We start from the raw sequence: 23,290 nt of genomic DNA, 5'->3' as shown, positions 1-23,290 counted from the left end.
TTGTGTAATCATCCAGGCATCAGGAGCAGAAGTGCCCAGTATCTACTTACATCTCCAAAATTCATGTTCATCTCACCAACATCCCTTCAGCCTCCAAGGGAGGAAGCACACAAGTGCTCCACAGCAGCATAATCATTATTTCATATGAAAAAACTGTGTCTTTTTCTACCCTACAGATTTAGGATGATGCTAAAACACAAGATTTAGTTCACCTAAGATCAGGCATGTGTGTATTTAGCAGTATTTGGATCCACACAACTTGCTTTTACAGGCAGTTCTAAGGGAAGCAAGAACGAGACTTAAATCATCTTTTCCCATGGATCAGCAGGTTTCTGCTTAATTGCCTAAATTAGTTTTTCCAGCCAGACTGAAAAAAAAAACCCAACAAATTAAGTAAAGACTTTGTGTAGCTCAGAGGGTGACATGTAAAAGAAGATACTTTAGAGTTACCTGTTTTATGGGTATTGGATGGAGATGCAGAGGTAGGAAAATAAGGAACCTGCCCAGCTGTACCATGCAGGGTGGATAGCACTGGAGCCTGGGCTGGAGGGACAGGTTGGAGCACAGCCCTCTCTGAAAGCAGCTGCCCAGCCTCAGTGGCAGGATGGAAAGGCTGAGAGGTGGATTGAGGCACCAGTTTGGGGGTTTCAACAGGCCCTTGCATAAAGTCACTAAATTCTTCATCATCAAGAAAAGCAGAATGGGAAACAGTTACAGCACAATGGGATGGTGTGGGATGATCTGCAAATGGAATGAACACACAAGGCAAAGTGGTGAGGAACAGGGGTCACGGGTGGGAGTGTGGAAAAGTGGCAAACACTGGGAACACACAGCAAATGGGTGAGGAGGAGCAGCATGGAGCCTGTGCGCTGACACGTGAAGGGTGTCACTGGCACAAGGTAAAACTGAGCAGCCCCTTCCAACCACGCATCTTCTCTCCCAGGATTTTAGGATGTGAACGCTGGAACTTGGTTCTTAACACTGGCTGTGAAAGTATTCTGTCTGTTTTAAGCAGACAGGGTTAAAACAAATCCAGAGGTAATATTTCAAACTGGACACAATGGGGTCTGTCAGGGGGACAGTCTCCCTCAAAGGAATGTTTTATCCACAGAAACTCAGCAATGAAGTACAAAAGGAATGTCTGCTCATGTAGACAATTTTCTGCTTGATCCCTTCCAGTGTTACCCATTTTAACAGAACTGGTGAAGGACAGGCAAACCTACAGACAGAGGGAAGTTGTCAGAGACCATCTGTAAGTACAAACTTACCAGGGAGTGAATCCACAGCAGAGACACAAACTTTATATAGGAAAAAGCTGGCCTAGATAAGCTTTGTTTCAGGCTAGACACTAAAAAAACTACACTAGAGACCATAAGAAGTCTTAAGTGGCAATTGTTGCCAGTGTAATTACTGAGAACAGAGGCTTGGTTTGACCATGCCCAACAACACATCAGCCAGCTGTGACACTCCACTCAAGTCTTTACATATGGTTTTGATCATTCTTAGCACTTAAATACCACTTCTCATCTTCAAAAGCACTCTGCAAAACATTAATTAATGCTTTGACTAGAAAAGAACAAACGCTTTATCAATTTTCTTGATGTTTCACATTTAGCACAGCACATGAGGCTTTCTGTTAAAGATTTCAAGTCTTTTAATAAAGGCTCATATCTATCAATATTTCACCCTCATACCCTGACCTAGCAAACAGTTGCCAGAATGACATTTTATTTTACAAAACTGTTAATCCACTCATTTTGTACCACCAAATAGAAATACTTGTTGGAATTAGTTCCCCCTGCTGAGGATTTCAAATGTTGGAGTTTTATTTTCAGTTGGAAAATGAGGAAAATTACAAACCTGGCTTTTTTTGATGTGTTGCTGGTGTTGGGTGCATTTTAGCATCTCTAGAAAAGCCATCTAAGTTCCCTTTAATGGCTTCCAAAGCATCATCTCTGCTTTTTTCACCTGTCTGAAAGAGCACAGAAAAAGTTTTGAGGAATTGACAGAACAGCTCAGTTTTCCTCCAAGACCCAGACTTAGCAATGCCTGCTGCTGGCAAAGGGTGTAAAGGACTGACTCTTCCAGAGGCTTTTCAGGCCATAATCTGGCATCTCATGCAATTCCCACTGATCTGCTTGTTGAAAGAGACCCTCCCATTAAAAGCTATTAAAAAAAATCTAAAGAAGGAAACACCCCACTCATTATCAGGCCATACCTTGGGTTTCACACTGCTCAGAAGTCTCAGCTTTTGTTTCTGCTCTTCAAACTGCCGCCGTTTTCTTTCTTCCTCTAAGAACTTCTGCTGGTGCTCAAACCTCTTCCTGAAGGAGAATTATTTTTAAAAAAAATTAAAAAATATGAAAAATATATAAAAATAATTTTTATGAGACTTTTCACACCAGGTTTGTGCTTGATTTCTCCATTTCTACTGTCTCAGATTCAGGTGGTTTGGTGCACACACTCCTGCTTCTCCTCAGACCTGGACAAGCACCACAAACTTCAGAGGCAATGGAATATCCAGCAATATCCCACAGCCCCAGTGCTGCTCCAGAGAAAGCACCCCTCCCCCTGCCAGAGCCATGCAGGGTCACTTACTGCTGCTCCTCTGCAAACTGCTTCTGCATGTCGGGGCCGTACTGGGGACCAGCGGGGCGCATTCCCAGGAAGGAGGCCTGTCCCATGTAGGGCATTCCAGCTGCTGGCATCGGCCCCAGGGCCATGCCACCCTGCAAGCAAGCACAGCACACAGCTCTGGGGCGTTGCTTTCAGCTCCAGTGTATTTTTTTCCCCTGCAGAAAAAGCCAAACCGCTGGCAGTGGCAGCAAAGTGGAGTCTGTGGAATGCGGAGCTGGGGAGTGCCCTCAGTAGGTGGCACTCTTCCTCTCCACAAGCACTCAGACTCGCAGCTTTTGGGAAAACTGGCAAAAATCAGCTCTGCAAATCCAACGTGCCCCAAGAGCAGGAAGGTTACAGCCATCCTACACTGTTCAGTATGGGTTTTCTTGGGATTTCTGGGTCCTATTCTAAGGGATTTCATAATATTTTTATATTCCCTCCTACCAAGCACAGATGCTGGAAAACGTGGTCTAGGCATTTCCCAGACAATATATGATAACAGCCAAGAGGAACCTTGTCTGAATAAACTGCATCAGAAGCATTTGCTGAGAAATATATTCTGGGACATTTAGAGCAGCAAAGCTGCCTAATATAGAAGGAGCCAGAAAATAATTTACTTTTCTTACCATTCATTTTGCATTTGGTCTCAGAACACGTAGGAAGAGAACAAAAACTGTTTATTATTTTTAGACCAGCTCTCATAAAAACATCTTCCTACTATAAATTTTGCCAGAATAACATAATAAATTGCAGCTGGGGGAGGGAAAGGAGTGTAAGGACATGGCAAAACAATAAATTCCATTTGTGACACAGCACTTTGGTTAGAAAGTCATGCAAAAACATTAGATTTCAGCAAAGTGCAAATTTGTACATAAGCACATATGGTGCTAAATAGAAAAGAATAGATTAAAAGAGAGAGAACATAGTATTATCTGCTCACATTTAATTCTTATTCCTCAATTAGCAACAGCAGCACTAAAGACAAAGTTACTTTAAGGAAAAGGAAAATAATAGTGATAGGACAGAGGGAATGGCCTTAACCTGGAGGAGGGCAGGCTTAGACTGGATATTAGAGAGAAATTCTTCCCTGTGAGGGTGGTGGGGCCCTGGCACAGGGTGCCCAGAGAGGTTGTGGGCTCCCCATCCCTGGAAGTGCCCAAGGCCAGGCTGGATGGAGCTTGGAGCAGCCTGGGATGGTGGAAGGGGTCCCTGCCATGGCAGGGGTGGAACTGGATGAGCTTTAAGGTCCCTTTTCCCCAAACCAGTCTGGGGCCCTGCACTTCCAGCCCACATTTCTCTGGCACACACCTGCATGGCCATGGGTCCAGGAGGCATCTGAGAGCCATAATTCATTCCCATCATCCCTGGCATGTTGGTCTGCATGACAGGAACCATTGGAAACCCCTGCTGTTGCATAGGAATCATCCCTGCAATGAAACATTAAACAAGCCAAGTGCCCAGTTAATGTTAAAAGCTTTTTTTTTTTTTCCCTTCCCTAACCCTGCCTCCCCCATTTAACTGATCTTTTTTGTTTACTAAACAAGCGAAGGAAAGTAAAAAACTCTGAGTTGTGGTGGATGGTTTAAAAATAAAAATCATAAAATTTGCTACACTGCAGGCAACCACAGAATCTCCTCAGTTTAAACACTGGTCAGTCTACAGGGAAAAATATTACAGGGCTTTTCAGTAACTAAGCTGATGAATTATCCCACCATCCTAAAGATTCTCTGTGGGTTTCTTCCCATATGATTTTTGGAAGGGTCATTTCCAATTAAAAAGATTTAATTAACCAGGGTGTCTGGTGCTGGTAATTCCCATTTCTCTTGAAACCAGCAGCTTCTGAAAATAAATCTTGGGAAATAAAGTCAACCTTTCACAAAGCAACTTCACACTCTGACCTGGCTGGATAATTTGCTGTAGGTTAATTAGCACACTTTAGGTTAATTAGCCCACTACATGTGTTAGAATGGTAACAATAATTGTCAGTAAAAGCTAAACGTGCACAAAATTGGACAAACCAGGCTGGAATGTGTTAATTCACTGAATAAAGCAAGTGGGTTATGTTTCAGTACCTTCCTGCCTCACATTTTGCTGTCTTGGGAGACAAACACTAACATGCACTTGTTACCAGCACACCATGAGATAATTATGCAAAAACACTCCAGGAGGCCATGACACAGGCAGGAATAATCCATGAATCAGTCCCTGGGATTTTAATCAAAACCTCTCCATTTCCCCATAAATTCTCTGCATATTTTCCCCTAATTAAACAAACAGCACTGCATCAGGAATGAGAACAAAGGCAATTTAAGGCTGAGGCTCTCCCATTGTATTAATACTTTCCACACAGGTTGTGACTCTTGTCCCAGGGTCTTGATGTGCTTTGTAAATATTTACCAGGTCTTGCAACACCCACACAGCATGGGTGTACACAGCTGGGAGATGAAGCAGAGAGAGGTGAAATACCACTCTCAAAATAAAACACCAGAATCCAAAAGGCCAATTCAGGTTAAAAAGGGAGATGTAGTTTTCCTGGACCTTTAATCCACATTCTGGTGATGCTGCTTCAACAACACACAGGAGGTTTTCCCACCAGAGGAGTGAGAGAGCTGAATTCAAGGGCAAAAAACAGCTATGGAGTTCAATTAATAATCCCACCTCTGAACATCACTGCAGACCTGGTTTAGGTCTAATTTGTCTAAACAAAATCAAGAACTTTGTGCTCAAAATGTGAGGCTGATGCGTACCTTGAGGGGGGCCCAACCCGCCTGCGACGGGAAACATGAAGCTGCAGGAGGAAAACAAGAGTACGTGAAATTCTGTCACTTTAGTGCAAATGGAAAATCCACCTTGACTTCCACATCAGCACCATCACCAGGAGCCTCCCACCTTCTGGTCAGCACTTGCAGCTGCTCCTGCAGGTCCCACAGAACCCAACCCATCCAAGGGAAAAGGTTCTCCCCCAGCGGGATCCCAAAGCAGCCCGGCAGTGCAGAGCCAGGGAACGCAGAGCTGATCCTCCCAGCAGCCCTGACACGGCTTTGACTCATCCACATCACCCACTAGAGCCTTTCAGCACCCACACAGCTTGGGAACAGGTCAGTGTGTTGTGTGGGCTAAGCATGGAATGAATAAACATCTCCTCTTGGAAGTATCTGACTCAGCAGGACCACCAGAGAACACTTCTCAGCTGCTTAGGAACAGCTTTTCTGAAGAAAAAGAAACTGTCCACAAAACCCCATCGCTTTTTGCCCCCTTTAGAAACATCACAAAAAGAATGGAGTTCCTATTTTCTCAGTTATCTAATTACAACAAAAATAGAACCTTGGAGAAAACATTCATTCACGTATCAAGGGTCAAGTGCACCCAGAGGAAGAACCATTAAAATTTCAACTAAAATCCTAATGGAAATTGCTAGCCCTCGCTCTCAAACAGCTGCCAAACAGTAAAAAAGGACCTAGTTTAAAATTCTCGTTTGCAAGCAACTTGCAGAAACCCACGTCAGCAGCAATTTCCCAAACAAGAACCTCACTCAGTGTCCCAGGCAGTTATTACATCAAAGTGCTGTGGAAGAGAAACACACTTAGAGATATTCAATGCTCAATTTCAAGCGTGGATGTAAAAGAAACTGACGAAGAGTACAAGAGAAAATGCCATCAGAAATGGCTGCAGGAAGTCCTGAAAGCCAACCTGGTTTATAAATATAAAAGAGCTGTGTAATATGAGCACTAAGATAAAATAGGGAATTTAAATTATGCATTTATCCAGGAGCAAATTGCACCTCTCCACTGTACAGGCAGAGGGTCACACGGTCACCAAGACAACCCATTTGCTCTTCACTTCATCCTCTACTCAGGATCTTCATCATCCTGAAGCTTCTTCTTCAGCCCTGAGCACTGTGTGCTGGTTTCTCCTTCCACAACTACCACACACCTGTGCTTCCCAGTGGTCCAGTCTTGCCACCCTCCACCCCACCATCTGGGCTTCTCCCCCTGAAGAACTCTGCAGCCCCACACAGCTCAGCCCCAAACACGTGCAGGGCTTGGTTCTCACCACAGCCAAGGGCTGTTTAACTCAACTCAGGCATTTTAATCCACTCCTTGGCATACAGTATCAACATGAAAACAAACAGAATGATGAAACATTAAATGCAATTTCTGAAGATCTCCTAATCACGTAGAAGTGTTCTAAGCGTCACGCTTCCCTTCTTGTTGGGGAACCTGATCAACAAGAATTCCCCAAACCAACAAATGCAACGTAAACAGAACCAGCGTCGGGAGGTACCACTGCTTGTTGGGAGCAAGTAAAGGCCAAACTATTAAATATTTATCCCTTTCTACAGAGCTCCTGGTTTATTTATAAGTCTCTGCTGAAAAAAAATAAAAAGAAACAATCAACCAAAACCCCCTCAGCTGATTAGAGGGCACTGGAAGAGGAGCTGGTCCAAAGCAAGCTCTGCCAGCACAACCCCGTACACGCTGCTCAGATCCACCAGGATTCACTCCAGGACTCAGTGTGCAACTGCCAGCACCAGCCATGCTGGCACGGCCACAAACCACTCCACCAATGGGAACTGATGAGCAAAGAGCTTTTTTGGAGATGCAGGATTGCCCAGAGCAATCAGGGAGAGCAGCTGGCTCTCGTGGCTGAGGGAGCCAGCGCAGGGACGGTCCCCGTGCGACGGCGCCCTGGGCACGCTGCACAAATACAATGAAGGGAAGGGAACAAAGTGATCACCCTCCAACAGACCTCTTAAAGCAGTGCCAGAAATCTGTACACTCCTACTGCATCAGTATTTTAAATATGGAGCTTAAAAAAACCACCAAGAAGCCCCAAACCAACCAAGCAACAGCTTCAGCCAAAACGCAGGAGCGTGGGGAGCAGCAACTCCTTTTCTGAATGGAGACTTCAGTGTAACAGCTCCAAACCACACACAGAACGCTTTGCCATCCACAAGTGGATTTTTAAACCCCTTGATTCCCAAACAGTACAACTCCATCGATGCAACAGACTGTCAGAGTATTTTTGAATGGCAGAAATGCACGAAAATTGAAGCGAAATCAGGCAAAGAACCCACACAGAGCAGAACTTTTCCTCTACCTCCAGACTTTGTCCTCAAAGAAACCAAAATACTATCAATGGGCAACTTTGTAAATCCTTTTATTTTTCAGAACATTTATTTCTGAAACTGACAACAATGACAACACTCCCAATAACACCGACAAAACCATGGGATTCGGATTTCCAAGACAACTCAATGAGCTTAATTGTCAAATGCAAAATTTCCTCAGCCTCCCTGGAAGTAGGACAAGAGATAAATAGCAGACAAGAACCTACATTGAAAAAAACAGATTACTAGAGCCTTCAAAGGTGGTGAAATCCAGTTTTCCAACCTCTCCAGAAACACAGCAACATCTCTTTTAACACTGGTTTTTTTTTTTTTTTTGTTCTCCTGACAGGATTCCTCAGTCCTCCCTGTGGCCAAGGTGCCCTTTGTGAGAAGGAGGGGAAAAGGGAAGTCCCCAGGGAGGCTGGGGCCCAGGAGGACACAGACAGACAGACCTGCCCAGCAGTGACAGAACATTTACTGTGGTGGCACTGGGCGGGGCTGGAAGAACCCCCAAATCCTTCCCACCCCAATATCTGAGATTGCAGCTGCAGAGCCTGACGGCAAGTGGGGCACAACTGCCCAAGCCTGGACACACCGGGAAAAATCAGCCGGGCCCCCAAAATGTGAATGAATCCCAGCAAAGCGCAGAGCTACCGTGGCTGCATTCCCAACAACGCACCTGGGACCTGCCCTCCCCACCCAGACCCCACATCCTGCCTGGGCCCCTGATGTTCCATCCAGGATCACAGGTACTACACCTGACACACACCCGTCCTACCCAAGACCCCACAAAGCTCGCTTGACAACCCACGAACCCCACCTGGGACCCCCACCCACGATGCCACGAACCTCACCTGAGACCCCTTGTGCCACACCTGCGACCCCCACATCCCACCCAGGATGTGCCACACCTGAGACCCTACAGACCCTGCCTGGGACCCCCAGAGGCCAGCCAGAAACCCCGCACAGCCCACCTGGGCCCTGACACCCCACCTGCACTCCGAGCCGCCACCCCAGCCCTCCCATCGCCCCCATCTCCGCCCCTCCCCGCGTCCCCTTCATTCCCCATCATCGCCCTCCCACCCTTTGTCCGCTCCCTCTCCGCAGCCCCTCGCCCGCCGCTCCCGGTCACCACCGACCTGGCGGCCCCGGCCGCTCCGCCGCCCGCCCCGCCGGCGCCCCCCGCGCCGGGCCCGGGCCGCAGCGCCATCTTCGCGCTCGGCCCCGCCGTCTGTCAGCGGAGCGGCGGCGGCGGCTTCCGGGGCCGGCCCGGGCAGGCACCGCCCCCGGCCCCGCCGCTCCCCGCTTGTACGGCTCCTCGGTTCCTCCGGTCCACAGCCCCAGAGAATCACAGCCCCTCGCTTCCTCCGTTTCACGGCCCCACAGAGCCACTGCCCTTCGCTTCCTCCGTTCCACAGCCCCAGAGAATAACAGCCCCTCGGTTCCGCCGTTCCACAGAGCCACAGCACCTCGGTTTTTCCGTTCCACAGGCCCTAAGAGCCACGGCCTCTGGGTTCCTCCGTTCCACAGAGCCACGGCCTCTGAGTTCCTCCGTTCCACAGAGCCACGGCCTCTCGGTTCTTCCGTTCCACAGAGCCACGGCCTCTCGGTTCTTCCGTTCCACAGCCCCACAGATGCACAGCCCCACATCTCCTCCGTGTCTCAGCCCCACAGAACCGTAGCCCTACATCCCCTTGGTTCCACAAGCCCCACATCCCCTCGATTCCACAAGCCCCACATCCCCTCGATTCCACAGCCCCACAGCCCCACATCCCTCTCGGTTCCTCAGCCCCACATGCCCCCGGCCTGGATGGGGATGAATGGCCCCGGCTCCCCCTGGGGAACGCCGGTTTCCAGCATCCAAAGCACCGCTTTTCCGTAAAAAGGAAAATAAAGTGTCGCCTTTGCGCCCGACCTCCCGCAGGGGTCACCTGGGGACATGCGACAAGAGCCTGAAAGTGACAGGGGACAATGGATTTACAGCGCCAGAGGGAGGGGTAGATGGATATTGGGAATAAATTCCTCCCTGGGAGGGTGCTGAGGCCCTGCCACAGGGTGCTGTGCCTGCCCCATCCAAACCAGATTAAACCAAGACAATCCTGTCCAGAAATTCTTCCTGCAAGGATTGCAGTTGCAAAGAAGCCATTCCTGCCTGACTGGAATTCTGATGACAAAAGCAGGGTGGGCTGAGAACACGCTGGGCAGATGAAGAGAGGGAAAATGCACAAAGTTGGGCCTTTTTTGCCTGGAGACTTGTTCCACAGAGGCTGCACAAACACACAGGTCTCTGAATTAGCATTTTATGACCTTGTTTATTCTAGTTTCAGGCTCAGTTATAAAAGCGTACAAAATTAATGGCACATATTAGTTTATTTCAAAATAATTTTATAGAAGAAAAACAGTAGGAAGAGCAGGGCTTTACTTTCACATAGAAGTGGGTTTGTTTTGGCTTTTTTCAAGTGTCCAGGGAAGTCTCTGACAGCTGCATTTATCAAACCTGAGGGGAAACATTGTGGTTTTTGTCTCTGAATCTCCTGGAAGTGTCTTAAAAACGTATTAGGGGTGATCTGAACACAGACAATATTTTCAAGGAGCAGTACAAAACTGTGTGAAAGTAACACAAGCTGCTGCTGGTTTTGAACTACTCTCAGAAATACACAGCATTCACTGCACGAGCACATGCTCCAGCTTCTATAAGAAGCATCCAGGAATTCTCTTCTGGCATTGCAGTAGAGACTTTCTAGCATGTAGATCTCCACCCTCACCCCAAAGGAAACATGAGAAACGTTCTTCTCCCTTCACCATCGCTGCCATCTTCAGTCTTCTGTTCCAGCACAGACAGAGGTGTCAGCCCCAGCTCACCAGCCTGAATTCAGCTTTCTGCAACAGTCTGTAATTTACTGCCGTTTTTGTCTTCTTTACCTTTCTTCTTTCCCTTAGTATTTTCCTTTGTAGTTTTCCTACAAAAAAAAAACCACACTGGAGATCAAGACACCTGAGCATAACCAGTGGTTTAAATTCAGGCTGCTGTCACCTGACACATGGCACCACACAAGGAACATGTTGTCATTAATCCAAGCTCCAATAGACAGATTCTAACACTAAAACTTCATCACTAAAATCATTATGACTAGGTGGTTCACCCAAACAAGTAATCTATTTCTTTGCTTAAATTTTCTGGGCTGTTTCTTGATAAAACGCAACTCTTACCTCCTCTTCAGCAAAAGCTACTTACATTTTTCTTTTGTCTTTTTTCAAGAAGCACTTTGGGGTGGTACAAATGGATTCTCTTGTCAAAGGTTTCTTAATGAATTTCTTCTTTTGTTTGCTGAGAATATTTAGTGAAGAACGATGAAATTACTAGGGTTTCTAGTTCTAGAAACTTCCATAAGTCATTAAAAAGCATGGATTAAAAGACTGGTTAACTGCTCAAATGAACATACCTCTGCAGTTTGGGCAAATGCTTTATGTATTCTGGCACAGGACAGCCAGCTCGCTGGATAACGTTGGCAATACTGGAAAGAACAGGAGGGAAGAGATCAACTCCAGTGCTTGGACAAGTGATAAATATTTTTTTTTTGTGCAAAACAGCAAAGCAAACTGGCTGGTTTGTTGTTGGTCTTTTGTTTTGTGGTGATTTCTTTTTAAAGCAATAAATGAAGACATTATTAATCCAGAGAGATTACCTCCGTAATAAAGGTTTATCATCTTCTGTAAAGAAAGTGACTGCCTTTCCTCTGTGTCCTGCTCTCCCAGTACGACCTGCCAAGCACACATTTTGCAGAGCAGAGATTTTACTTCAGACAGCTCCCCTTATTCCTCCTCACAGCCCCAGCCTCCTGATGCACGTTCACAGACCAGGCAGCCAACCCCCAAACATTGCTCCCAGTGAATGAAAGCACAGCTACATCTGAAACATCTAAATAAGGTTCACAGGGTGCTGACAAAAACAAGAGCATCTACATTAAAGACCTCAGAAATGGGGAAAAGGAGGTGATTTGTGAGCCATGCCTCACCTATCCTGTGGATGTATTCCACTGCACTGGTTGGTAAATCATAATTGATGACCATGTTCACACCTTTGAAGTCCATCCCTCGAGCCAGTAATGCAGAGCAGATGAGCACCCAGATCTTCCCAGCTCTGAAACTCTGCACTACTTTGTCTCTCTAGGAAAAAAACAGAAAAGATATTTGGAAGCAGTCCCAATAGCAATTGAGAAAGGAGGTGAACTTGTTTCCTTAAAGTTGTCACAGTATTAAAGAATAAAACTAAACCTCTGAACAAAAACCTGCAGGAATTTGCTGCCACGGTTACCTGGAATTACATTCCAACATTCTTGCTTTTACCTTTATTTCTAAATTATTTCTTGAAAAGAAATAAAATCCTCCTACCTGTTGCTGAGTCTTGTCTGCATGGATGACATCCACATTGATCCCTTCATAAATAAGCTCATGGAAAAGCTCTTTAGCCCTCTCAATAGACTGTACAAAAACAAGGACTGGAGGAGAAAAACCCTGCAAAAGAGTAAGTTTATCTCAGGTTCCAAAATCCCTTTCCTTGCAGAAACTGAGACAGAGCAGATTTGGGCAATGGTTTAACATGTGTCACAGAGAAGTGTTTGACCTGGGCAATTGGGAGTCTCTGACAGACCATAGCTCAGTTGAACAGGAGGAGGAACATGCTCAGTTTCTCCAAAATACCTTTTTAACAAGCTCTCTCATTGCTGTTAGTTTTCCTGTCTCAGATCCAACAAACAGCAGCTCTTGTTCTACTGTCTCTGCTGCAGAGTTTCTGAAACCAGAAATCCAACAGAAACACTTCAGTATTCTTATATACATTAACAAAAACTTATACATTAATAAATATATGTAGCATATATAACCCCCATAAAAATATAACTTGGTGGATGAGAAATACTGCACAACAAAAGCAGTGCATGCTCCTAAGATTGATGTTTATTTGATGATGAAGTAATTGGCAAAGGAAAAGAACACTTAATTCAACACAAGAGAAATATCCACATGCCTACACAATTTTCTCTGGAGACAAACAACCTGCAGTGCTGACTAAGAGCAGCCACAAAACCAAGCAGGCTGATGATGCAGAGAAAACAATTTCCCATGATTTTTTTTTTAAAAAAAAGAAGCAGGCAACACCAACCTTGCCCCAACAGACACCAGCACAAGGTTGTCCAGGTTGAGCTTACACCACTCCTCCACGTCGTGGGCAAAGGTAGCGCTGAACAGGGCCCTCCTGGCCAGGTGGGAGGTGCATGCCAGGAAGATTGTGCCCAGCTGGTCCCTGAATCCTGACTTGCCATCCTCAAACAGCTTGTCTGACTCATCCACCACCAGCCACTCCACGCTAGGAACAAGAGGTTTGGTTTTCAGGAGAGCCACTCCTGAGTGGCAAAGCACATTGCAAACAGACTCTCCTACCTGCTCAAGTCTATTGCTGGAGGATCTTCTTTCAGCAGATAAATGAGTCTGTTGGGAGTAGTAACCAGTATATCTATTAAAAGAAAAGAAGCAAAATGTCAAAAAAAAGTCACTAAATAAACCAAACTAACAGAACACCAGATCCAACCCAATCTGCCAGAGGTCCAGTTTAGCAGCGTCCATGTCCTCTCACTTCCCATTTCTTCCCTGCCACTTTTTAACCACCTCTTTAAAACCACACAGCCCAAAGACAAAGGTCAGTGACACTTAAATTTTTTAGAAGCAGTTCAGTCATTAGAACAGTTACCAAATTTCTTGGAAGACTTGGGGCCAAACTTCTTGGCTGCCTCGGCCGCCTTGTGGATCATGTGGATTCTGAAGCCGGTGCCCTCTGCCAGCTTCACCAGCTCCCGGTGGGTCTGAAAAGGCAGCAGAGATTGGGTTCCCAAACTGAGCTAATGAGCCTTTCTAACCAAAAATCTGCTGGCCATAGTGGAGTCATGGAATGCTTTGGGTTGGAGGGACATTAAAGCCCATCCAGTTCCCCCTGCCATGGCAGGGACACCTCCCACTGTCCCAGGGTGCTCCAAGCCCATCCAGCCTGGCCTGGGACACTGCCAGGGATCCAGGGGCAGCCACAGCTGCTCTGAGCAACCTAATCCTGAAGGTAGAGCTTCAAACCTCACCCTGCTTTCAGAGTTAAGAAAAATCTCTCTGGTTTCCTTAGCATAATAAAATACATCTCTTTAATATACATTATTCACATCACTACCACATGTGGCTCCCTCTTTCACATGAATAAAAACTGCCCAAAGATATCCTTTTTATTTCATTTATCAACACAGCTTTGTTATAAAGTTATCCCTTGAAATTCCAAGTTTGGGACAGATAAATCTCTCGTAGCAATCTCAAGTAGGAAAGGAGGTTTTAAGAGCACCTGAGCATTGGGCAGTTTAAAATATGATCAAAGAATCTTGAGCCTCTAATCTAATCATTGAGATTAGACCCAGATAATAGATATGTACCTACTCCACAGAAGTCAAAAGACTTGAAAGAAACATTTAAATTAGCTTTTTCTGATATGTGAGGGCAATAAAGGAAAAAAAATATTTACTGAGCTGCTGTTTTGCTGATGCAGAGTGACAACACTGCAGCCCATCAGGGTGAGATTCCCTCAGCACACACCTGGCTGGCAAGTTCTCGGGTGGGTGATATGATCAGAGCCCTGAATCCTTTGTTCCTGGGTTGTTTCAGATGTGTTAAGAGAGGGATACAAAATGCCAGTGTTTTCCCAGACCCTGTAGGAGCTGAAGCCAGAAGCTCTCGACCCTGTAAGAAAAAAACCAAACATATATTTCAGCAAGGGAAAAAAAGAAAAAAGAGTAAACATTCCATTCCCACAAATATCAATGCTGCACACTGACCCAAAATACCTCAGGCAAAGCACAGATGAGGAAAACTGAAAAAGCCAAGCTTTCAGTTTGGATGAAGCTGATCCAGCTTTGAAAGTGCCACAAAGCAGCCCCAGCCCCAGGTTCTGTAGGAGCCCTGAAGGCCCAGATGACTCACATGCAGCATGACAGGAATTGCCTGCATCTGGATGGCTGTTGGGACATGGAAACCTGCAGCGTGGATGTTCTCCAGGATTTTAGGGTGCACTTTATACTCCTCCTGAAGCTGCTCAAAGGTGGCAATGGGGTCAGGGAGATCTGTTCCCTGGATGCTGATCCTGTGCTGGTGCCTGAAGCGATTGACCTGCGAGGCAAAAGACAAACTCCTACTTTTTAATTTACACCATCAAACTCACCACCTATGGACTCCTCTCCTGGCTCCTTCCCCTGCACTCCTTCATCCTCCTCCAATGAGGAATCACCATAAATAAACCTCAGTTTTGGATCAAACACCCACAGAGCACCAGGCACCTCTTGTTGCACCAGAATTCCCCGGTCCCACCTTTTCTCTCCTCAAGCGTTCAAGCTTCTCCGCAGTAGGCTTTTTGTCTTTTGCATCTTCAATTTTTGCTTCCAGAGAGGACATCCACTTTATTCCATTGTTTTCTGACAGCTCTGGCATTGATACTGCTCCTGGAAGTTGCAAACAAATTGAAATTTCCTTTAGTAAAATACAGGCAGGCATTATTTGGAGACAAAGTAATCTCAGAACCTTTTTTCTCTCATTCTCAGTAAAACTAATGCAGACTCCAGAAGGATGGCAACCACATCCCCAGCCCTCAGCACTTAATCTTGGCTCAGTTATGAGATCAGCTCTGAGCCAGGCCAGCCAAGGAACGCAGAACTGGATGGGCTTTAAGGTCCCTTCCAACCCAACCCGTTCTGGGATTCCCTGATGGTTCTGCCACGGATACACATGTGTGTGTGTACAGATACCTCGTGTCTTTTTCTTTTTTCTTTTCCCTTCACCACTTTCTGCCGTTCTTTTCCTCTTTCCATCGTTTTTCCCTGCTCCATCTTTCTGCTGCTTCACCTCCTCCTCAGCCCCTGCGAGCCCCCTGCCCTCCTCAGCAGCTCCTTGAGGGGCTCCCTCCTTATTCCCGAAGAAGTCGAGGCTCTCCAGCGAGACGCTGCCGCGGTTCCCTTTAACCACCTGCGGGAGAACAGGAGAAGGGTGAGAAGCCATGGCCGGGCCCCGCTCCTCAGCGCCGCGCCCGGGGGGTACGGGGCTCCGGAGCCTCAACCGCGCACAGGCCGGCGCCCAAGCCCTCCCCTCGGTGTCCCCGCACCCCGAAGCGCCGCGCGTCGAGCCCGAAGCGCCGCACGTCAAAGCGAGCGCCGGCTCCCAGGCGGCGGAACAGCTCGTGGGTCTCCATGCTGCCCGCTCCCAGCAGCCCCCGCGCCGCGCCGGAAGCGGGAGCACTTCCGGCCGCTACCATGGCAACGGGCCGCGGGCGGCATGGCGGCCAGTTACCATGGCAACGGCGCGGCCAGGCTTCGCTAGGCCACGGCGACATGGGAACGGCTATCGCGACAGCACGGGGGTGACGAGGGAGAATTCCTTCCCCCTGAGCGCAGATGGGAACGCTGTCGCGACAGCACGGGGGTGACGAGGGAGAATTCCTTCACCCGGTGCCTCCGTGTGGCCCCGTCCGGCTCGGCCTGGAGCCTGGCACGGAGCAGAGGAGGGTGCGGGTGCTGCCCCGTGCACAAGCACTTTGCTAATCCTTGATTTATGCCCGTACAATCCCGCCTCGCAAGGTGCCCGAGGAAAGAAATGCTTGAGGCCGTGGCAGGAGCAACCTGGCAACTGGCTGAGCTCCTCGGGGCATTCAAGAAAGTTTGCCCAGATTAAGATCAGAATTTATTTAATTAATGGATTTATTCATTATGATAAGCTGTGAGATCCAATAATGCAGGTAAGTCTAGTACTCTCTATCAGATCAAAGAATACAGATTTTTTTTCCTGGTTGTTCATGAAGGAAAACAAACAGAAATTTAATTAGCAACAACAGAAATTATTTAATGTAATAAAAGTCTCGAGGGTTAAAGGTTTATGTTGCTGAAATCCAAGAGCTGTAAGACATATAGGCCATGGCTGTTCCTCCTGTAATGTTCACTACTTTAATAACAAACTTTGAGATGAAAAATTGGGTAGACCTGATCCTCCCCTCCGCCCTTCTCTGCCTGATTTATAGCACGTTTTCTTTGCCAGACCTTTAACTTCCCAGCACACGGGTGGAAGCAGACCCAGGGGCCTGGGTGCAGAGCAGCACAGCGGTGACATTTCCCTTTCTTGTGTCCCCAGCAGTGCATTTACAGTGAATAAAGAGCCAGCTCTGCATCCTGGGTGCAGTTCCCAGGCCGAGGCTCCTGATCTCTGCTGGTTGCTGCGAGAGGATGGGGAAGAATGTGGAGGCATTTGTGTAACAAAGAACCATAAATCATCTCCAGTATCCATCACTCACCAAGGGATGCTGCTGGCAGATCCAAGAGTGAGGAAATGGAATATTCTCTCCGTGGGTCAGCTGGGAAATCCCTCTGTGTCAGGGTGAGGAGCTTTCCAGGGCAGAGAGCCCTGTGCCAGGAGCGAGGGACCATGGAACATCCTGAGCTGGGACCCACAGGGACCATCCAGACACACCAACAGTCCCACCCTGTGCACCCCTGGGAGCATTGTCCCAAAGCCCCTGGAACTCTGGCAGCCATTCCCTGGGAAGCCTCTTCCTGTTCTGTTTAGGAAGAAGTGTTTTACAGAAAGGGTGATGAAGTTCTGGAATGTTCTCACCGGGGAGATGGTGGAGTCACCATCCCTGAGTGTGTTTAAAACTGGATGCGGCACTGTGTGCCAGGGTTTAGTTGAGGTGTTGGGGCTGGGCTGGATTGATGATCTTTAAGGTCTCTTCCAACCTGGTGATTCTGTGATTCTGAGAATTCTGTGAATTTGGGGGAATTTCGGGAATTCCCAGGAACCAGGGAGGTGGGGGAGTCACCATCCCTGGGTGTGTTTAGCAGATCAGGTGAGTGCAGATCCCATCATGGTGCAGGGCAGCTCAGGTGAGTGCAGATCCCATCATGGTGCAGGGCAGTTCAGGTGAGATGTGCCACTGGGCAGTCACTGGGCTGTGCCCCAGGCACAGAGCTGAAATAAAATCCCATCAGATGGCAAAGCAGCTCAGGTGAGTGCATTTATTCCACCACGTGCACAGCCAGGTCCGAGTCCCTGCAGCCTGGGCTCCTGCAGAAATCCAGCCAGACCAACATCTGTTGGCCTTGTAAAAAGAGGTAAAAATATTTCAACAGTGCCAGAGAAGAACAACATGAAATGATGAGGACCCAGCTGCTGGTGTACCTTTTCCCTGTCATACACAAGTGACCCTGGACAGACCATGTAGACACAAATCCTTGTGCTTTGTGGTGAGGAGTCATAGACTCAGACACGTGTGTGCCCATCTGTCCCACAGGTGTGTGACAGGGATGCAGGACAGCGTGCCCCGTGCTCCATCACCCTCCCTGCATGCCCATGAGAGTCAATTAGCCCGGCTGAGCACACTGCTGACCTCTGGCCCCTGCTGTGTGCCCCAATCCATTAACAGGCCCCCGGCCCTCAGCTCTCAGTATGAATTGATGTAGCATCCATTCTCTTGCAGCACAGAAACATGCGTCCTCATTCAGCTGTCCATTTCCACTTTCTGTTCCTTTGTGCTGCCCTTCTGTTCCCTGTGTTGCTAACCTGGTCACCACTTCTTGACCCCACGTCCCCGTCCCTCCCAAGGGTGTTGTAATCCCAACCACTACCAAAAAACTTTTACTTTTCCCCCCTTTACTCACATCTTGTTTAGCAAAAAATGGTTTCCAGCAGTGTGGGAGCTTTGATCCCCTATTCAAGAAATCCTTGCAATGTTTTTTTAAAGACTTTCTTTCTAAGGCAAATGAATTCTTCATAAAGGGGGAAATGGTGTGCTGGTTGGGCTCTGTTCATCTGAGGAAGACAAATGATCTGTTTTATTACTTGAAAAGCAAAACAGTTGAGTGTGTAGATTTGTGATTTATCTGTAATTAAGAATCCATTTGAGCAGCATATTAATTACAGAGAGGAGGATTCGTTTTGCTGAGTAGAAAAGTAAAATCAAAGTTCCTAGAATTAGAAGACAGCGTAAAATGCCTGAGGCTTTGATTTTCCATGGCTCTGCATTACGCCTACACTGGGAAAGGAGAACTCTGGAGCACATTTGAGTTTTTAGATTTTTAAATTTCCTCTCTGGGTCAGAGAAATAGAGTCCAGGGGCTCTGCCTGCCGGTGCTGGTGGCTGCCCCAGCGCTGCCGTTCTGCTCGGGGCTGCAGCAGGGAGAAGGATGCAGCAAGCAGGGTTCACTGATCCTGGCTGCTGCGGGGAGCCCAGGGGCAGCTCGGGAGCTGCAGGAACCATCGCAGGCCCTGGAGCAGGCAGAGCGGCTTTCCCTGGGTGCTGAGCGCGTTTTGGAGTGTTTGGGTACAGCACACTGGTTCAGGAGAGCAAACTGTCCCAGAGCTGTTCCTGGCTCACACCTGCGCCCCATCACACCTGGTCATGGTCTGGTGAAGCTCTGCTGCGGGCACATCACGGACACCGCAGGGCAGCGGGCGATGGGGTCAGCGCCTGGCACAGGGAGCGCTCGGGCTGCGGGTCCTGCCCTGGGTACAGCCCGGCCTGGCACGGCCTGATCCTGCACGGCTCCGCACAGTCCAGCCTGGCACAGCCCAGCCTGGCACAGCCCAGCCTGGCACAGCCCGATCCCGCACGGCTCCGCACAGTCCAGCCTGGCACAGCTCGGCCCGGCCCCGCACAGCCCAGCCTGGCACGGCCTGATCCTGCACGGCTCCGCACAGTCCAGCCTGGCACAGTCCAGCCTGGCACAGCCCGGTCCCGCACGGCTCCGCACAGTCCAGCCTGGCACAGCTCGGCCCGGCCCCGCACAGCCCAGCCTGGCACGGCCTGATCCTGCACGGCTCCGCACAGTCCAGCCTGGCACAGTCCAGCCTGGCACAGCTCGGCCCGGCCCAATCCCGCATGGCCCAGCCCCGCACAGTCCAGCCTGGCACAGCCTGATCCCGCACAGCCCAGCCCCGCATAGCCTCACACAGCCCGGCCCCGCACAGCCCAGCCTGGCACGGCCCGATCCTCCATGGCCCCGCACAGCCCAGCCTGGCACGGCCCGGCCCCGCTGTGTTGGCGCTGCCCTTGCCGCGGGCACTCCCGCAGAGCCGGGCACCGGCCGGACTGGCAGAACGGGTCCGGAGCAGCCGCGTGTGTGTGTGTGGGTGTGGGTGTGTGTGTCTGTGTGTGTGTCTGTGTGTCTGTGTGTATGTGTTTGTGTGTGTTTGTGTGTCTGTGTGTGCGCGTGTTTGTGTCTGTGTGTGTTTGTGTGTTTGTGTATGTGAGAGCTGTGCTCTTGGGCAACCGCGCCTTCCTCAGCGTGCCCGCACCCCGGGACACCGAGAGAGCGTTCACAGCCCCTGAAAGGGCTGAGCTGCCACTGTCCCGGTGTCCCCAGAGCCGGCCTGGTACCTTCCTGGCCAGCAGGACACCGAGGGGTGACCCGGGACCCCCTGAGCAATCCAGCGTTTGCTGCTGGCCCGTGTGAGCCCAGCCAGCACCAGCTGCTCACCAGCCCCAGCACCACCCTGGCACCAAGGTGGGCACAGCACCAGGCTGCTGTCACACCCCTGGGGACAGGGACAGGCCCCCAGAACTCAGCCCTGCACAGGTTTCCCTGTCTCTGTTCCTCCCATTGTGATGAAAATGCTAAAGCCTCGTGACACAGCCCGTGGATCCTCACGTGCAAGGAATTCCCTTATAAGCAGCTTTGAACTGTAAAATAATCACCCAGCCCTGTAAAATTGTTTTGGTCATAAACGAACTTTGTCATGGCTCTGCTGGTGTCTTTGCCCCATAGCAGCTGCATCAGACACAAACACCATGTGCCCAACAGCAACTGGAGGAAAAGGTATCTTCCAGGAGCTTCATTTGACATGACATGGCATTTTCCAGCAATTTAACGAGGCAGCCAGGGCACTGTGGGAGCAAACACCCCACCCAGGGCTTCTCCAGGCAAGGTGAGGTCCAGGGACAGCCCCAGCCCCAGCTCCAGCCCAGCTGCTGCAGAGGCTGCTCTCAAGAGTTTTGTGCGGTATTGGCCACCCAGAAAGGTTTCCTCAGCCTGATTTTTAACTCAAAACCAGAGGAAGTTTCTCCCCACCCAGGTGTGTGCAGCACCCACAGCACCCTTAGCAACGTGCCCTGATTTCCCCTTCCCCAGGGCTGCTGCCCAGGGATGGGAAGGGACAGCACACAATCACTGTTCAGCAGCTCCAGAAACCCACACCTCTGGGGAAATTATCTGTTATTAATCATTTGTCCTACTCACATGATAGACTTTATCCTGTCTGCTTCATCACACCGTGCTCTGTGGGAGCCACCTGCTCCATCTGTGCCTTCATTTGTTTGTATTCTCTGCCCCTTTCCCCCCTTGTTTTTTTGGCCCTGTCCCCTCTTCCTTCACCACATCCCTCTCTGGTGGGGTCAATTCTCAAAGCCTCCTTTTCCCAAGGTTTTCACTTACCTTCTCTGCAGAGCAGCTCTGACCCTGCACCATTTCCCAAAGGGTTTTCCACACCCCAAGCTCCATCCTTTCATTCTGTGACTCTCCTGCAGCTGGTGCAGAAATCAGTTCCCAAAAGGCACTGCACCAGCTCAGCTGCAGCAGCTCCAGTGCCTCCTTCCCCCACCTGCTTCCCTCTGGATTGCCCATTCCTCCCTCTGCAGGGCCACTTCAGCCTGGATTTGCACCAGCCAGGAAAGCCCCACATTGCTTCACACGACCATTAGCTCCACAAAGGTTCCACCCTTTCCCACTGCTGTGCTCAGAGTCACTCAGCTCTGTTAGCTCTCCACAGCCAAGGCTCTTCAAAAGCTCTCCAGCCCCTGGAGCACACCCTGCCACCTCCCCCTGGGGCTCAGCATCCCCAGCACACAGGGCTTGGCTTTGGCACTCCTCTCTTAATTTCCTAACTGGTTTGCTTAGCACTGGGCTGCTAAAGCCAGCAGGGAATGAGGGAGCACTGCTGGGACAAGGGCAGCATCATGAGGGCATCATTAGGAGGGTGAGGGTGGCTCTCCCCACCTCCAGAAGCCTCCTGGCTGACACCTGGGGGTGCACAGGAAGCCCTGGACATGTAGGCAGGTATGAATGAGATGGTCATTGCAAGGGACAGCAGGAGGGACGTGCCACCAGCCCGTGTCCCCTCAGCCCCACCTCTGCCAAACCTCCACAGATGGTCACTGTGGAGTTCACAGACCACACAGCAGCAAGGGCTCAGAAGAAATGGTGTTTAATTATGGTATACATTAAATTAAATGTAATTCTGAGTATTGGTCTCCAAATTCCTGATGACATTCACCAGTGGGCAGCTCCTGTCAGTCCCAGCCAGGGTGAGGGTCCCACTGTGAGTCAAAGAGCCTTTGGCAGCCCAAAGAGAGCATCCAGTGCTCTCCTTAGCATGGCTGTCTGTCCATGGGCACCTCTGCTGCTGCCCACCTCTCGAAATCCCTCTCAGCAGTTGGCACATGCCACAAAGTTCATGGAAAATCAGCACAATTGGGGAGCATTAGTTCCATTTACAGAGGGGAGCAGGTACAGAGGAGCTCGTGTCTCACAGAGGGCAGATGATGCCTTTAACGCCTTCCTTGGCTTTGGGAGGTTGGACTCGGGCACCCAAACTGCTCCAGAGCTCTGGTGTGTGTGCCTGAGGGGCTGGACATGCCCTCCCCACAGAGCTGGGGTCATCCACAAGCTGGAGATGTTTCTGCAGAGCTTTCCATGCAGGAGCTGGTGCCAGCCGGGACAGAGCGTTCACACCACAGCCCACGTTCCATCCATCCATCTGTCCATCCATCCATCAATCCAGCCAGGGCACGAGGACCAGAGCACCCTCTGCACTAAGGGTGGAGCCAACGAGGTTCATCATCAACTGCTGAAGGTGGAAAGAAGCCACCTGTACTGGCCATTCACTGGGCAGGGGATGAGGCAGTGTCGGGGCACCCAATGCCTTCTGTGCCCCGAGGGAGGAGAAAAGGGAGAGTCTCTGAACCCCCCGGGGCAGATGCCATCAGAATTCCGTGTGGCCCCATTCACTCTGTGGCAGCAAATGCTCCAGGCTCACCTGGAAGCTGCTGCCACGTCCCAGCAGCTGGGTGTGCTCCCCAGGCTGCTGAGTCCTTCCCCACCCCACCAGAGCTCCCCTCAGAGTCCCCAAAAGCAGGGAAATGCATTGAGGTTAATTCATAGTCACAACTGTCCCCACATGGATCATGCAGGTCCTGCCAGGGCTCTGCTCAGCTCGCCCTGTGCCCTTCCTTCATGTGGGATGTCACCGTGCAGGGGACACTGTCTGTCTGTCTGTCCTCCTGCACAGCAGAGCCCAGTGCTGCCTGACCAGGTCCTTGCCAGCCCCAGGACTGCAATTAACTCATTGAAAGGAAAAAGAGAAATACAAAACCAAAACCATCCTCAGCTCTGACCTTTACCATAAAAAAAAAAAAACAAAAACACCAAAAAAAAGACAAAAAAAAAAGACAAAATGAGGATATTCAGGACCAATATATACAGATGGGGAAATTGCACTTAATTA

General features: G+C 49.4%; 2 protein-coding genes across 6 annotated transcripts in view; both read right to left on the bottom strand.

Annotated features, from left to right (window-relative positions):
• Positions 1-9,024, bottom strand: part of SYNRG (synergin gamma) — a 37,137-nt gene extending 28,113 nt beyond the window's left edge. For 2 of the 5 annotated variants that reach the window (XM_077188745.1, XM_077188746.1), the window contains exons 1-7: positions 8,869-9,024; positions 5,367-5,407; positions 3,928-4,046; positions 2,599-2,729; positions 2,219-2,324; positions 1,861-1,972; positions 451-741 (exon numbers count right to left, since the gene is read on the bottom strand). In XM_077188745.1, coding sequence (XP_077044860.1) covers positions 451-741; positions 1,861-1,972; positions 2,219-2,324; positions 2,599-2,729; positions 3,928-4,046; positions 5,367-5,407; positions 8,869-8,939 — 871 coding nt within the window. In that variant the 5' untranslated portion in view covers positions 8,940-9,024. The remainder of the gene's footprint in view (positions 1-450; positions 742-1,860; positions 1,973-2,218; positions 2,325-2,598; positions 2,730-3,927; positions 4,047-5,366; positions 5,408-8,868) is intronic. The other 3 variants (XM_077188749.1, XM_077188750.1, XM_077188748.1) reach the window with 2 other exon arrangements.
• Positions 9,025-10,021: 997 nt separating this feature from the next.
• Positions 10,022-16,020, bottom strand: DDX52 (DExD-box helicase 52). Its single transcript, XM_054647018.2, has 15 exons — positions 15,909-16,020; positions 15,556-15,772; positions 15,122-15,252; positions 14,738-14,923; positions 14,354-14,497; positions 13,476-13,587; positions 13,169-13,241; positions 12,891-13,094; positions 12,431-12,521; positions 12,122-12,244; positions 11,746-11,896; positions 11,416-11,491; positions 11,173-11,244; positions 10,965-11,057; positions 10,022-10,689 (listed from the first exon to the last, which is right to left on the bottom strand). The coding sequence occupies exons 1-15, from the start codon at positions 15,993-15,995 to the stop codon at positions 10,602-10,604; spliced, it is 1,848 nt and encodes a 615-aa protein (XP_054502993.1). The 5' UTR covers positions 15,996-16,020; the 3' UTR covers positions 10,022-10,601.
• Between the last annotated feature and the right edge of the window lie 7,270 nt (positions 16,021-23,290).

The sequence above is a fragment of the Agelaius phoeniceus genome, chromosome 20, assembly GCF_051311805.1.
Source record: "Agelaius phoeniceus isolate bAgePho1 chromosome 20, bAgePho1.hap1, whole genome shotgun sequence".
NCBI classification, from domain to species: Eukaryota; Metazoa; Chordata; class Aves; order Passeriformes; family Icteridae; genus Agelaius; species Agelaius phoeniceus.
The sequence above is the reverse complement of the archived record's forward strand: the minus strand, read 5'-3'. Positions and strand labels throughout refer to the sequence as shown.

Bases quoted from the DNA above. Each gene is read 5' to 3' on its own strand.
- DDX52 (XM_054647018.2), bottom strand. From the start codon at position 15,995: ATGGAGACCCACGAGCTGTTCCGCCGCCTGGGAGCCGGCGCTCGCTTT. The intron at 11,897-12,121 runs GTAGGAGGATTT...TTTTTTTCCTAG, and splicing joins CAGACAAGACTCAGCAACAG to AGAGACAAAGTAGTGCAGAG. The intron at 11,492-11,745 runs GTGAGGCATGGC...TGTGCTTGGCAG, and splicing joins GGAATACATCCACAGGATAG to GTCGTACTGGGAGAGCAGGA.